This window comes from Apteryx mantelli, chromosome 4, assembly GCF_036417845.1.
Source record: "Apteryx mantelli isolate bAptMan1 chromosome 4, bAptMan1.hap1, whole genome shotgun sequence".
NCBI lineage: Eukaryota > Metazoa > Chordata > Aves > Apterygiformes > Apterygidae > Apteryx > Apteryx mantelli.
The window spans coordinates 30,407,533-30,420,959 of record NC_089981.1 but is presented as its reverse complement, the minus strand read 5'-3'; the positions used below and the strand labels follow the sequence as shown (position 1 = coordinate 30,420,959).

The following is a 13,427-nucleotide window of genomic DNA, read 5'->3' as shown; positions in this document are numbered from 1 at the left end:
ACAGAACAAAGACTGACAGTGTCTAAGAGAAAGGAGTGGCCAGCAGATTTGATTAATTAGAAATTACTCAGGTACTGGTAATTGTTGTTTCCAAACTACTAAAGACCTTGTCATCTCAGGATGTTTTTGGAAAATACATATGACTTCATTATAAAGTCAAATTAGATTTTACTGATTAGTGAATAAGTGCTAAAATTACAGATGAGTTCACTCCTCAAATTCAGATCCTGGAAATTTACTTGGTAATTCAGCTTATTATAGACAGTACAATTTTTGGCTCGGCTTGTTGTGGAGATGGGATCTCACTGTGAAATTCCCACAAAAGATTTGGTGTTTGCATGTCAGACTTGGATCAGGGTCATCCCTAGTTAAAATGAGCAAAGGGTGGGCAGAATAGCAGGGCATACAGTTTGTGGATTGTCTTGTCATAGGCTAAGTTATGTCCATCTCTACATCTTCCTTGTTTTTCATGTTATTAGTTTAAGCAGCGTACAGTGAATAACTCTAAAACATTTTTTAGCTAGATGTCAACGCTGTACTGAGAAATGGCTTGGATTGAAAGCAGACACTGTGTGAGCACAGGCTGATGATACTTCACATTCAATCTTTATTAGGAAATGTAGCTGAACCGTTTAGAATAAAATCTTTGAGAAACTAGTATTTCTTGCTAGTTCTTTAAACTGGATTGACCACATTATATGAGATTTAGAAAGACAGAACACAAATGCTGTTTTCTGATTATTATTTATTCTTATGCCAGATCCATTGCCCAGTATTTGTGATCATCATCGATATTTTCTTTCCCAATATTTGTGATCATCTTCTAAATTTTGCTCTGATGTTGGTTATGATTGTGTTTATTTACTCTTATGGGATTCCAAGTTTTTGAGACAGAGATGCTGATGTCTTTTCAGCTCCATTCTTGGTTTTACAGTGGGTTCATGGGATAGCTCATCTTGCAGAGAGCTCAGAAACGCCAGGCTCGCTCTCTTCTCCCAGCATATGCTACATGCAATTAGGCACCAGTTCAGAAACGGCTTTGTAAACATTCTGAATCCGTGCCACATTCCTCTGCTCTCAGGAGCTGCCAAATGCCTAAATGCTGTATTCAAGCCAGATGTCTAAATATATAAAATAAATGACTGAACAAAGTGCCTCCTTAGCAGAGCATATGCTTATAGGAGAGTCAGACCTGGAGCGGTCTGAGATGGGTTCTAGAGCGTGACGTTCTGCCAGCCCATGGTTCCTGGTCGCTGGGAGGGAGATCAGGGTGCAATCTCTTTGGGGCTAGCTAAGCCAGGGAGGAACACCCTCACTCTCATTTTTTGCTCTCTTGGTATAGGATACCAAGTATTGAGAATCTCTGTTAGCAGTATCGTAAGGCAAACTCCTTTGCTTCTCAGTGGAGCAAGTCTGTTTCTGAGACAGAGGTATTTGTTCAGCAGGATCAAACAGCTTGAACACATCTGGGTTTTACCTGAGCAGCATTCACTAAACTGTTATGATTGTACTGTCTTGATCTTGTTCTGGAGTTTACATAATAAAAGATGCACAGAAAAAAGAGCTTCTGTGTAAAAGAATTTAGCTACTTCAGTGACTGCTGAATCTGCTGAAGTGGTTTTCTCTTTAGCTGAAAGCAGAAAGAGAAATCGGAAATGAATACAATACTCATGATTAACATTGTAGGCATTAACTCAACTGTGATGCTAGAATAAAAACACACTTGAGCAGATACAGTCACCTACATTATATATGTATTATCACTTATAATGGTAGTATATGCTGAAATTGTTCGTAGAGCTTTTTCACTGGAAAATCTTAGTCTTTGGCACTCCTCAAAAGAAATAAATCTGATTCCCTCCTGAGCTGTGTTTAAAGCAAAGCATAAGATGCATTTATTTTCCTGGTTTTCTTAAAGCCTGAGATTTTGGTGACCTTATACTGTACATTGGCTTAGTTTCCCTGTTATCTAAAGCTAGTTCTGGATTCTGCAATAGTGCCTGTATGTGGTGAGAGGGACTGCACACAACCTAAGAGAAATGTCTGCAAGCTGTTAAAACTTGAACCCACATGCCATTGTATTGGGTGCCTTATAAATTATTTTAATAATATTGAAGATGGCTAAATTGATCCAGGAAGATCGTGTTGAGAGGCTATTGGTAATGTGATAATTTTGTGGTAAGGTAATTAGTGGTAATAATTCATTGTAAGGCAAGGTAATAATTCTCTCCTCTCAGAACTGTCTAAAAAGTTCTCTATAGTCAAATAGACCTTGAGTTATTATTCTCCTTCTTAAGATGGATAAATAGAAATAAAAAGATTTTCATGTATTTACTGACGGACGGCAGTGGTGTAGGGAGCTTTAACTAGCAGGGTGTCTTTCCTTCCTCGTAGGTATGGCAATGTGGAGGAAGTGTTGAGGTTCTGCCTTGCTCCAGGATTGCCCACATTGAAAGAGCCCATAAGCCATACACAGAAGATCTAACTGCTCATGTCCGGAGAAATGCACTAAGGGTGGCTGAAGTCTGGATGGATGAATTTAAGAGCCATGTCTACATGGCGTGGAACATACCCCAAGAGGTGAGTCGCGAAGACTGGTGTTTGCAGGCTTCTGCTTTGATCCTTTGGGCTTTGGCTGCTATTCTGAATTTTGATTTTCTGCGATGATTTTGTTATTCACATGTGCATATGTATGTAAGTATGTTTATATGTACCTATATATATGTGTGTGTGTGTGTATATTTATATTTAGTTATGTGTTATTCTAGAAATAATTCCTTTATCTTCAGGTTCCTTAAAAAATGAATTTCTTTGTCAAAATGAATTTTCTTATCAAATTTATTTTTCACCATCCTCACTGATTACTCTGCAAGGAGATTTTAAACTAGTAGTTGCAGGAATGTGAAAAAAGAAACATCATATCCATGCTACATATTTTATTTTGAATTTAAGTCTCTTATTTACGGTCAGACATAATTAAAATTAAAATTTATAAAGGAAGTTTTACGAAGGGGCAAGGGGTGTTTGTATCTGTTGATACAAATGTGATTGTATTGTTCTTGAATAATTTCACATCAGAATAAGAGTGACTGGCATATGCCATAACATATTGCAGGAATCTAGGTGCAACTCCCTTTTGACCTGTTTGTCCAGTTATCTTTTCCATAGATGAGCCACATCCTGGTTCGTTATACTGGAAAGATACTGTAGGATGAGAAACCTGAGAGTTCAGTTTGGCATCTGATTCTAGTTGCTCTTCATTTCTGTAGTCAGTGGTATTTAATCTGTGAACTGTTTTAATAGCTATAGGGCTCTGAGGAATGTGACTATCATCTTGTACCTCTTTCTGGAAAGTATTCGGAGATCCACCTAGAATAAGAGATTGGAAACCATGGCAGTAGATGAGTTTGGTTTTGATTTACAGTGTGCAATTCTCATCATTATAGCAAAAGCAATTATTCTAGATTGAACAAATGGGCAATTTATTTTTCTTTAATAAAATTTCTCTGTCAAATCTCTGTCTGTTTTTGCTGCAATTTGTGGTTCTAAAAGGTAAAAAGCTGTTTTTCCTCTCTATCATTTACTAAGGAAAAAGATTAGAAACCAAAATCAGCTCAGTATGTGAATGTTGAAATCAGTCCAGCTGCTTTCAATAATTTCCTCCATCCCCTATGGTTAAAACTAGATAATTATGGCAGAATGGGGAAGTTGTCATCCTATTTTCAAGTTTAAAAAAAAAGTGTATTAGCCACATAAAATACCATGAAAGTGCCAAGTAAGACTTCCTGTGTAGTCTGGTAGGGGAAAGGGACCTTTTTGGAAGTTAGAGCTCCATGTTCATAGTGTCAAAACTATTCATTAATTGTCCCTGTTTTGAGTTGTCTCACAGCAATGTAGACAAGAAAAAAAGATGTTTCTAGAAGATAGGGTTACTTGTTTTATATCAAAACAATTTAAAATCAATTTTACTTTTGATTCAAGTAATAGATTTGAGTTTCAGTGTACGTTTTTATTTTTAGTTATTTTCCTGAAAATTGTTAGATATTCATTGATTGATCATTCTTGAGTGTGTTGATTTACAAATGTAGCATTAATGCAGAGCTTAGAAGTTCTTTTTGCTAACCGTGTAAGTATTATGTACATATTTGCATAATGTTAGTCCAGATTTGGTGGTGATGCCTAATCTTGTGCAAAGTTAAGATTTGAATGCAATTTGGAAATCAAATTCTTAAAAAATATGAAGATAAATTTTTATTGTTTATTACTGGTTAAGTAAAACTGCCTTGAATATGCTGATACATCAGAAAAAAGTAAGCTTGTTATAATAAATTTTAAAACTGATTTATCAAACAAAGGAAATATAAATGAGGTCTGCAAATTGAAGCGATTTCTTCAGGTCACCATGTCCAATCAAGATATTTGCATGGTAGATCTTGTACTGCCAAAACTGATTTATGTTTGCAGGTTTAAACAAAAAAAAAGAATTTTTACTTTTTTCAATCTGTAGTCTTTTTTTTCCACTGCAAATGCACTAGTCATTGGACTGACTTGCATGAATAAATCGTAATGCAGATTATATTCTCTTTTCATCTCCCCAAAAGCTACTGCTGTTGAACACTACTGCAGACTTTAAAAGCTGGAGATGATGACAAGGGCTAAATCAGCTTTTAATAGGGGTAGCCTATGCAATGAAATGTCTTTGTTTTAGGGAAAAATCTGTTACTATGTGTATGTACAGAACCTAGCATGAAGTACCTTCATTTTTATTTTTCGCCATTGTAGAAAACAAAATAAACACACATATGCCTGGGTACTTGTATAAAACACACTGGGAGATGGCTTAGTTTTCACACAACTGCATCAGGCCTATAAAGCCTGAGTCTAGCTGTTACCTGGTAATTGCTGCAGGATGTTCAGAGGAGATGCGGGACTTTGGTGATCAGCAAAAAGTGTCCCTGTCAGATGGGAACCATGACTTACAGATAAGCCCACTTAAGTGTTGTACAACCAGCTTCCATTTTTTGCCACGGGGGAAATAAGGAAGGAGGTAGGTGAGCACTGGGGCTCTGTTTTGTTTTGACAGTTTGACATGTGCTCATGTTTCCCAAGTCAGTTACAGAATTTAAAGCTGTTTTGAGCATCTTCGTTTTATCTGTGTGAGGCCTGGTGCCAAGAAGCAGGGGAAGAGCTCCAAAGATCTGGGACTGTCTCTTCCTTTCCCATGCTGGACTTTGCTAGCACTGAACTGAGTCTAGAGCAGCAGGAATGAAGCACATGTTCAAGGAAAGCTTCTGGCCTTTAAAGGGGAAAAGGAAAATACAGTGCAAAATTATGCTCCCAAGAACTGTAATCAAATCAGTCAATATAAAGAAAACCTACATCATCAGTGCAGGAGTCTTCTTTCATACATTGAAAGGTTAGGAGCAGTGCAGCCTCCTGTTGGTATAGAAGTATCAGTAGGAAGAAGGAGCATTCAGTGTAAAGAAGCAACTTAAAAAATGACTTAAAGCTTGTGGGACACTTGTAGTTTAGTAGATGGGGCAAAGAGATGATGAATGAGTAAGGCTGGGGATGGATTAGATCAAATTTAGATATCTGACTGGGTGACAATATTTTTGTTTCATCTTTGCTCACCTCAAGATCAGATTGAAGGTGAAATACAAACCAGAGACAATGTTCAAATGAAACCTAGCTTCAGCTTAAGGAAAGAGATGTGGAAACAGCATCGTGAGAGGCATGCAGAGAGGACAGACAGACAGAATGACCACCTATTGTTATACAAGGGGATAACGACAGCAGTAAATCTCTAGCTGGAAGCTGATGAAATAGTGCAAAACAGGGGTCTGGAACACTGATAATGGGCTGCGTAGATAATAGAAGTGTATCTAGTTGTAACAGTCAGGACTTGAAATACATTATTCCAAAACATTAACCACACAGCCTACTTTTCCATGGAAGACTTCCCAGACCTGTGAAAACAGTCAAATGTTTCCAAAGGTTTTATGCTTTGAGAGCTAATAATAAGAAGGAATTTGACTCATTTGACAGTAAGCTATGACTGCCATCTTGGGATGTCTGTGTGTGGCTCTGAAGTACTGAAGGCTTTTAATGGGGATTTCAGATACCCTGGTGATTCCTGCATCATAACGGCTTAGATAAATAGATTCAGAAAAGTGCTTAAAACCCAAAGGAAAGATTTTCAAGTGCCAGAAGCAGGAGCTATGGTCTCCTTATTGTCCTGCCCTATGTATTTTTTTCTCCCATCATATTCTCAGTTTTGGAGAACGCACTCAGTTGTTCCTGACAATAATGCCAGTGTGTTATGTGTGAGCTTTTATCCTTTATTTGACACTGAGGCCACAGAGGCGCTTTCTTACCTCATACAGTAAACTGAGGAAACAACAAGTGTTGATGCATGCTGAGTTGTATGAGGAAGGATTAAGGATGTACCAGACCAGTTGGGTGTCTGCTCCTAGGAAGCCTTTTTAGTGCTGTAAGCTGCATGTCTGTAGCCATGTGCTGGCATCCTCCTTTTCTCTCATGCAAGTGGCAGATACACAAGTGCAATCCGAGTGGTGCATGGGGCAGGATTGGTCTGTAGGATCAGCTGGTTGTCCTGCAGCATCCTACAGCATGTTGCTCTGTCTAGTCACTTGCTAGAAAAGTCAGGAAAAATGATAGCTTAAAGAACAGTTTCCCATAAGTTTCATTATTATTATTAATGATCAGCTTGAGTTCTGTCTGTTTATGCCAGACCTAAGTTAACTACTTTTTAGTATGCTTTGCTAAAGTGCAAGTCAATTTTACTTTAGTATTAGTCAGAAAATGCCTCTGTAGTAAAATGTACTTGTTTCAGATTAATGTCAATTAAATGCTTTGGGATGCCACAAACAGTCTTCGCTTCAGCAGCTCTGGAAACTAGACACCTATAAAGATATCATTTTCAGAGAGCCAAGAGAATTCAGTGCTTCCAGTGTTGTTTTAAAACCATGTATCTGGTGGCTGACAAAACCTTTGGGGCATTTATGACCCAGTAAAATCTGTACTGTAAGTAGGTATATTGTAATATTTCCCTATGAAAGTGTATTTATCCTGTGTTTTGTTCTGAGGTATAAGTGTTAGAGTACAACGCAGAGCAAAATGTCTCATTTACTCCCTGTTAAATAGCAGCCACGGATTTGCACTTAGATGCCCCTCTAAAAATTTCTGCTGCAGAATTTTAACGTGATAAATTACTGATGTCTATATACAGGAACTTATGAAACTCACGTTTTATGATCTACAAGGAAGTATGTCACATGAAATTAGGTTAGCTAGAACTGTAAAAGAGAATAAGATTAGGGGAGGGAGGATTCTGCAAACGCTGTTAACAAAAATATCAACTTCTCTTTTATACTACCATAGAAATTTAACAAGTGATATTTCAGAAAGGTGAGTAGAGCTACTTTTCTTTGCAGTGAAGCAGCAAACCCAGACTTCAGAAATGGCCAGAAAGTGTAATAGACTAATGATTAGACCACAGTGGGATGCCAGCAATAAGGTTGTTTCCAGGGCAACTTGCTACCTACTGCCAATTACTTTTGCATTTGGAAAGTGCCAGGAAATTAGAGAACAACAGTTAAATTCATTGGAAGCTAGATCTAAACCCTACTGAAGTCAATAGCTGTGTTTCCATTGACCAAAGCAGACTTTGAATGAGACCCCCACAATGGTGACCTGCATAACACATTGGTATTAATCATGTTTAAATAGAACACTTATGGAATGTATATTGGTAACAGAATCACTTCACAGCCAAAGGCTGGTAATTATTGATGGTTATCTATTTGCAATGAGTAGAACAGTAGAGAGACTCTGGGTGATTGGTTTATACAGAAATAGCTGTATCACTGATATATTTTGCTTTTTCTGCCCTTTGTTTCATGTGCAGGACTCTGGAATTGATATTGGTGATATTTCTGAGAGGAAGGCCTTGAGGAAAAAGCTCCAGTGCAAGACCTTTAGGTGGTATCTTGTCAGCGTATATCCAGAAATGAGAATGTATTCCGATACTATTGCCTATGGGGTGGTAAGGATCTTGTTTACATTTGTTATTTAAAAAAAGGTGGGGGGAAGTGTGTAACAGTGGCAATAACTCATGCAGGCAGTGCCTGGCTCCAAGTAAAAGAATCAGATATACTTGAAGTCACTTGTTCAATTGTTTGACTGGTTAGTTGAGAGAAACTGCTGCACTACAGTAGTTCCTGCTGCAGGATTCTGTACATCATCTTCTTTCCTGTTTTTGTTTTTCACCCCAGGGCTTGCATTCCACTCAGAGATTTTGAAGGCATGATTTTTTAGATGTTTTGGAGCCTGTTAGGCTCAACTGCAAACTCCTTAATATAGCTGAAAAACCTTAATTTTGAGCCTCAGATGTTTGTATCTTGGGATAATTGTTATCAGTACTTGTGTGACAGTAGTACCCCTGTCTGTGCTGAAGTTAGACTTGAGTGCACTATGCTAATTAAAGCAGAGACAATCCTTGCCCCTAGAAAACTGGCAATATAAGCAGAGAAGACAGGTATCCATGACATAGAAGATGAGCATAGTAACTTAAGACTGGCATATAAGAAGCTAGTAGAGCTGGGACATCCTTTTCAGAGTCTATGTCCAGTGTTACATTTGCAAGAATTCAGTCCTGTGAATTAAATTTGCTCTTTTGCATGCAAGTCCCAATTAGGAATTAAATAATAAAAGTAGATCATACAATTGAAAGATTTGGCTTGAGACATTCCCCCTCAAAAAGAAGCCTGAGCAAATTGTGCAGTTTGCTAGTAAGGCTCTGAGGAGACCCTTGAGGGTCCCATAGAGCAGCTGCTCTGTTTTAGCAACTGAGGTGATTATACGCCCCACAAGGCTCCATGACCCCTTTGATGATCAATTGAAATTATAGTACTGGCTTTTCATGCAAGCCAAAAAGAAAAGAAAAACGCTTCCAACAAAGGTTCAGGTCGTTTTTAAATGAGCAAGATGATGAGTGAATTCCAAAATGGCTCAGAACAGTGTCAAAATGAGAGGTGTGTGCAAGGAGCCTGTTCCACAGACGTACAGAATTGTTCCCCGTGATGCCATGATCTAGTCAGGTCCTAAGTTTCCTAAGGAGGAAGGAAGGGTAGCAGCTAATTGGTGCATGCTTTTGCTTGTAGGTACAAATGGCTAAAGAATCTGTGATTGCATGTGTAAATCATACTAGATCAAAAAAAGAAAGACCAGTGGGAAAGCTAAGATATTTGCTGAATAGTCTCTGGATTAACTTGGCGTTGCATAGGTCAAAATAGCAATCACACAACAGGCACCCTAGGATTTTAATCTGTTGAGATTTTTTTCACCAGCCTTTGAAGGTTCCTTGCTGACAATATAGAAAACAAAAAAAATCAGAGAGCCCATTACAGAAATAGTGACATCACTGGTCAGCAGAATGTGCATATTTTAAGTATTGTGTAACAGTGCACATAATATAGCCTTTCCTCTGCAGCACGTTTAATAGCTTGCTTCATCATGTAAGTAAGATGTGAGGAGTAGGCCTTATTTCATTGTTTGTACTATCACAAAAGAAATAGAGGACAGCTATGGCAAAGTATCTGTATAGGTAAGGGGACACTGTTTGATGAAACACTGTATGGAAAAAAACATATAGAGAGTGCTCTAATCTTTATAGTGAATGGAGTGCTTGGATCTCTAGTCTTCCTTCATATCTTTTCTGTTTGTCTGCATGTCTTATCATGGAGAAAGGTGGGATCTTGCAAAGCAAGTCAGCTGCTTCCTGATTGTCTAAGTGCTTCCGTTCATCAACTGCCTATATTTTTTGTATAAAATGGAGATTTTGTTACTATAGCATTATCATTAATTTAAAAAATGCTGAATAACTACAAAAGCCACCTAAATGGGCATTGTTTGATCATCTGGGAACAAAAAGCTAGAAATGAAGTTTTCTTCTTGTGTTACTCAAAAGGTATTGCAATTAGGTATTGAAAGATATTGAAATTAGGTATTGCAGTGGTATCCTAGCATAACATTAGGCTGCATCTGTAGTAGGGAATTATGTCAAGTATGATAGAACAGAATTAGGCACAGAAGGCCATATACTTATAGAGAAGTCATACAGCTACTCATTTAAAAACATTGGTTTTTTGATGCATGTTTATTTACATTATTCTAAACTATTTCATTTGAAATATCCATTGGATATCAATTTCAGAGCTTACAGAATTAGTGTATTTGGGGTATTTTCAAAAAGCCAACAGTACGTTGTTTGTGGCCATAGAGGAAAATTATTTATGCTTCCCTAAGCATGTAGATTCGCCTCCTTGTTGTTTCTGAGGTTAGGATTAGGCTTGAGGAAATTAAAGCTTCCAGAGTTCTCCTTCTTGCTGGATTTTGTAGGGCTGACAGAGTTAGAAAGATGACTATCATCAGTCAGGGTCAGTGCCTGAATTTTTACGTCAGTATTGTTCTCTAGAGTATATGTAATAGAGGTTAGGTTTGGTGTTAGATGTATGACTCTGGAATCTAATAGTTCAAGGATCTAGTTTATCTCTAGATTCTTTGAGGGCCACAGAAATAAGAAGCAAACTGTTTTTAATAGCTAAATATATAAATTTATGTATATATATAAAAATGTATATATAACATACCAAATTTATACTAAATAAATAAATAATATATAAATTTAGTATAAATTTGTGTCCTGCTTACCTTTAATGTTAGAATTAGAGTTGGGGAATCTAGAACTTCCAGATCACATTGTCAGGAAGAAAGTACGCTAGAAGGTAGCGTTGGGATTAGTGGTGAAGTGATAGTTTGAGAACCAAAAGTTTGAGGATTTAGTTTCTCTCTCTCTTTGCAGGCCCACCACGTTTGAAATAGACAGTCATCTCCAGAGCCTGGTAGCTCATAAGGATCCTTGTACTGGCTCCCAGGGTAGGGGTCAAGTTTAGCAGTCGGGACTTTCCAGAGCCCTGTCCCTGCAAGATTTGAGCCTCAGCCCAAAGAGTTAGGAAAAATGCTAATGTTACTATCAGGCAAAACCTTATATTCACATACAATTTATATACTTGTGCCCTAGGTAAAATAAACATTAGGTTTAGGGTATCTTACAGAAATCTAAAGTTTTCAGAGCTCAGTTTATTGCTAGATTCCGTCGAGATTGCTGACTTTAAAGAGAATAAATGTCAATTACAAATAATACCTACCTGTATTATATTTCTGTCATACAGTTGGTCCTTTGGTATTTCTCAGGTTAGGGTCAGGACATAAGCATCCAAAATGTGAACACCTTTATTTGCTTCCTGAGTATTAGGTTTGTGAGAATTGAGAAAATAGTTGTATCATTATTCATTTCTAGTTTGTGCTGTGACATATGGTTAAGGTTAGCATTAGTGTCAGGGTGGAGGTTTGGGGAACAAATTTCTTTCTCAATTCTACAGTACCTTTAGAGTTAGGAGAAAGCAATGTCAGTAGGGCCAGAAGAGTGTCACCTAACATCTGATTAAGACTGGAGCTATGGTTGTGGTTATGTTTATGGCCAAGGAATGTAAAGCTTTGAGAGATGAAACTTTACTTAATTCTTCAGACTTACAGCTAAGAATAAGGCTTGTATTCATATTGATTGCATATTTTCTCCTTAATGTTGAGATTTGTCTGGTCTACTGTTAGAGTAGTTAGGTTTGGAGTTAAGGTTTGGAAATCTTGTAAAAATGAATTTTGTTGATTTTATTCCCTGTCTGGCTTCAGTCCCTGGCTTGTGCACAGTTCTTACATGCTGGTGCCCTTCTGGCCTTCCTTTTCAAGCATACCGACTGCTTTTTCTGAAGGAGAATCCTGCACACAGCTGACAGGACTGTTCAGTCACTCACAGATGGTTGCAAACTGCACCACCTCTTAACCCCCTCCCTTCAGACAACTCTCTCATGTTCTCTGAACTGATCTTATACCATTAAACACCTTTATCCATTCTCATGGGTATGCAACCCACAGCTGTGGCATCACACCCTAAAAAGACCATTTAGTCATCTGTGCTCATTATTTTAGGACTTCTCTAAGAAAATTCTGTCTCAGCATTGTATAGGAAACACATAGGGCTTAGTGAAGAACAAGGCCAAGTTCTTTGCAGTCTGTTCACAGCTAGATTGCTGTAGATGCGTTGGCCCTGAATAATGTGAAGAAGAGCTAGGTGCATGCCAATTGGCAAAAAGTCTCCAAGTGTCAGCAGAGATGATATTTCTGAATTATTTCTAGAAATTATTATAATCTCCTCAGTGATTCTGAAAAGTAGTTTAGTTACAGGGCTTTCTCTTGTGTTTGGAAGTCCATCCATTCTCCTTAGTGGCATTGGTGAAAATTTTGGTTGTTTAAGTCTTTTGTAAATAACATGTACCTTAGAAGCATGAGGCTTAATATTCTAATGACTGCCATCTCTGAAGGCTTTTTGAAGTCTAACCTCCTTGAAACCTTGTGCAACATTTTTGAAATCAGTAGTTACATTAACTACATGGAAGAATTTAGCCCAGGCGCTTTCTGTGCTTTCTCTTCAAATACTTCCTCTCCAACAAGTATTTTTAATTTTGTGTATTTCCTTGCTCAAGTACACATGATTTTATTGCAAAGAAATGTAAGCAATCACACCATTTTTTTTTTAGCCTAAGAAATGTTTGGTCTCTTCTTCTTTCTGTTTGTTTTAGCTGCAGAATTCCCTGAAAAGTGATTTGTGCCTTGATCAGGGGCCAGACACAGAGAATATTCCAATCATGTATATCTGCCACGGAATGACACCACAGGTTAGTTTGTGTGATGATCTCATATATCGCTGCTGCTCTTAGTAGACTGGGTAGGAGGAACCGTTTCGTACCTGTCATTGTTTTGCTGCTACAGTACCTCCTTATGCTGTTTAGTAGCTGTTTTATAGAAAGCTAGAACATTATTTCTGCCATAAGCTGAGAATCATTGGTATATTAAGTGCTTTGACAAAGAAGTTTGTTTATTAATTTCAAAAGAATTTAAGAAATAAGAGGATGAGCACTGACCCAGATTTGCTGGTAAAAGCTTTCATTTCTGATCTTTAACTGTGCATCTCATAAATGAAACAATGCATTTTAAATGATTTTAGGTACATATATATACACATACACAGTTTATTTATACATAATCTGAAGCAACAATTTTTCTGTTTACTTGATTTATGTACTCAGTTCACAAATCTGAAATATACAGCCACCTTCTTCACACGGTACAGCTGTGCCAAAATCCAAACCCTATTCTTGTCCAGTCCTTTCTTTTAAAGCTCCATTTTTCTTTCTCTAGTGTTGTCCTGTTACTTCAGTATGCACAAAAGACTCCAAGCCTTTTCATTTCTTTACATAACAGCTACATTTATTACTTTGGCAAACGAG

General features: G+C 37.6%; 1 protein-coding gene across 11 annotated transcripts in view; it reads left to right on the top strand.

Moving 5' to 3' along the window:
• GALNT18 (polypeptide N-acetylgalactosaminyltransferase 18) overlaps nt 1-13,427 on the top strand; it is a 251,104-nt gene that overhangs the window by 187,895 nt on the left and 49,782 nt on the right. For 10 of the 11 annotated variants that reach the window (XR_010884078.1, XR_001294744.1, XR_001294745.1 and 7 more), the window contains 3 exons: nt 2,395-2,580; nt 7,931-8,068; nt 12,720-12,815. Coding sequence is in view for 6 of the 11 variants with exons in the window: in XM_013957884.2 (XP_013813338.1) it covers nt 2,395-2,580; nt 7,931-8,068; nt 12,720-12,815 (420 nt within the window). In the remaining 5 variants the exon portion in view is untranslated. The remainder of the gene's footprint in view (nt 1-2,394; nt 2,581-7,930; nt 8,069-12,719; nt 12,816-13,427) is intronic. The other variant, XM_013957887.2, reaches the window with a different exon arrangement.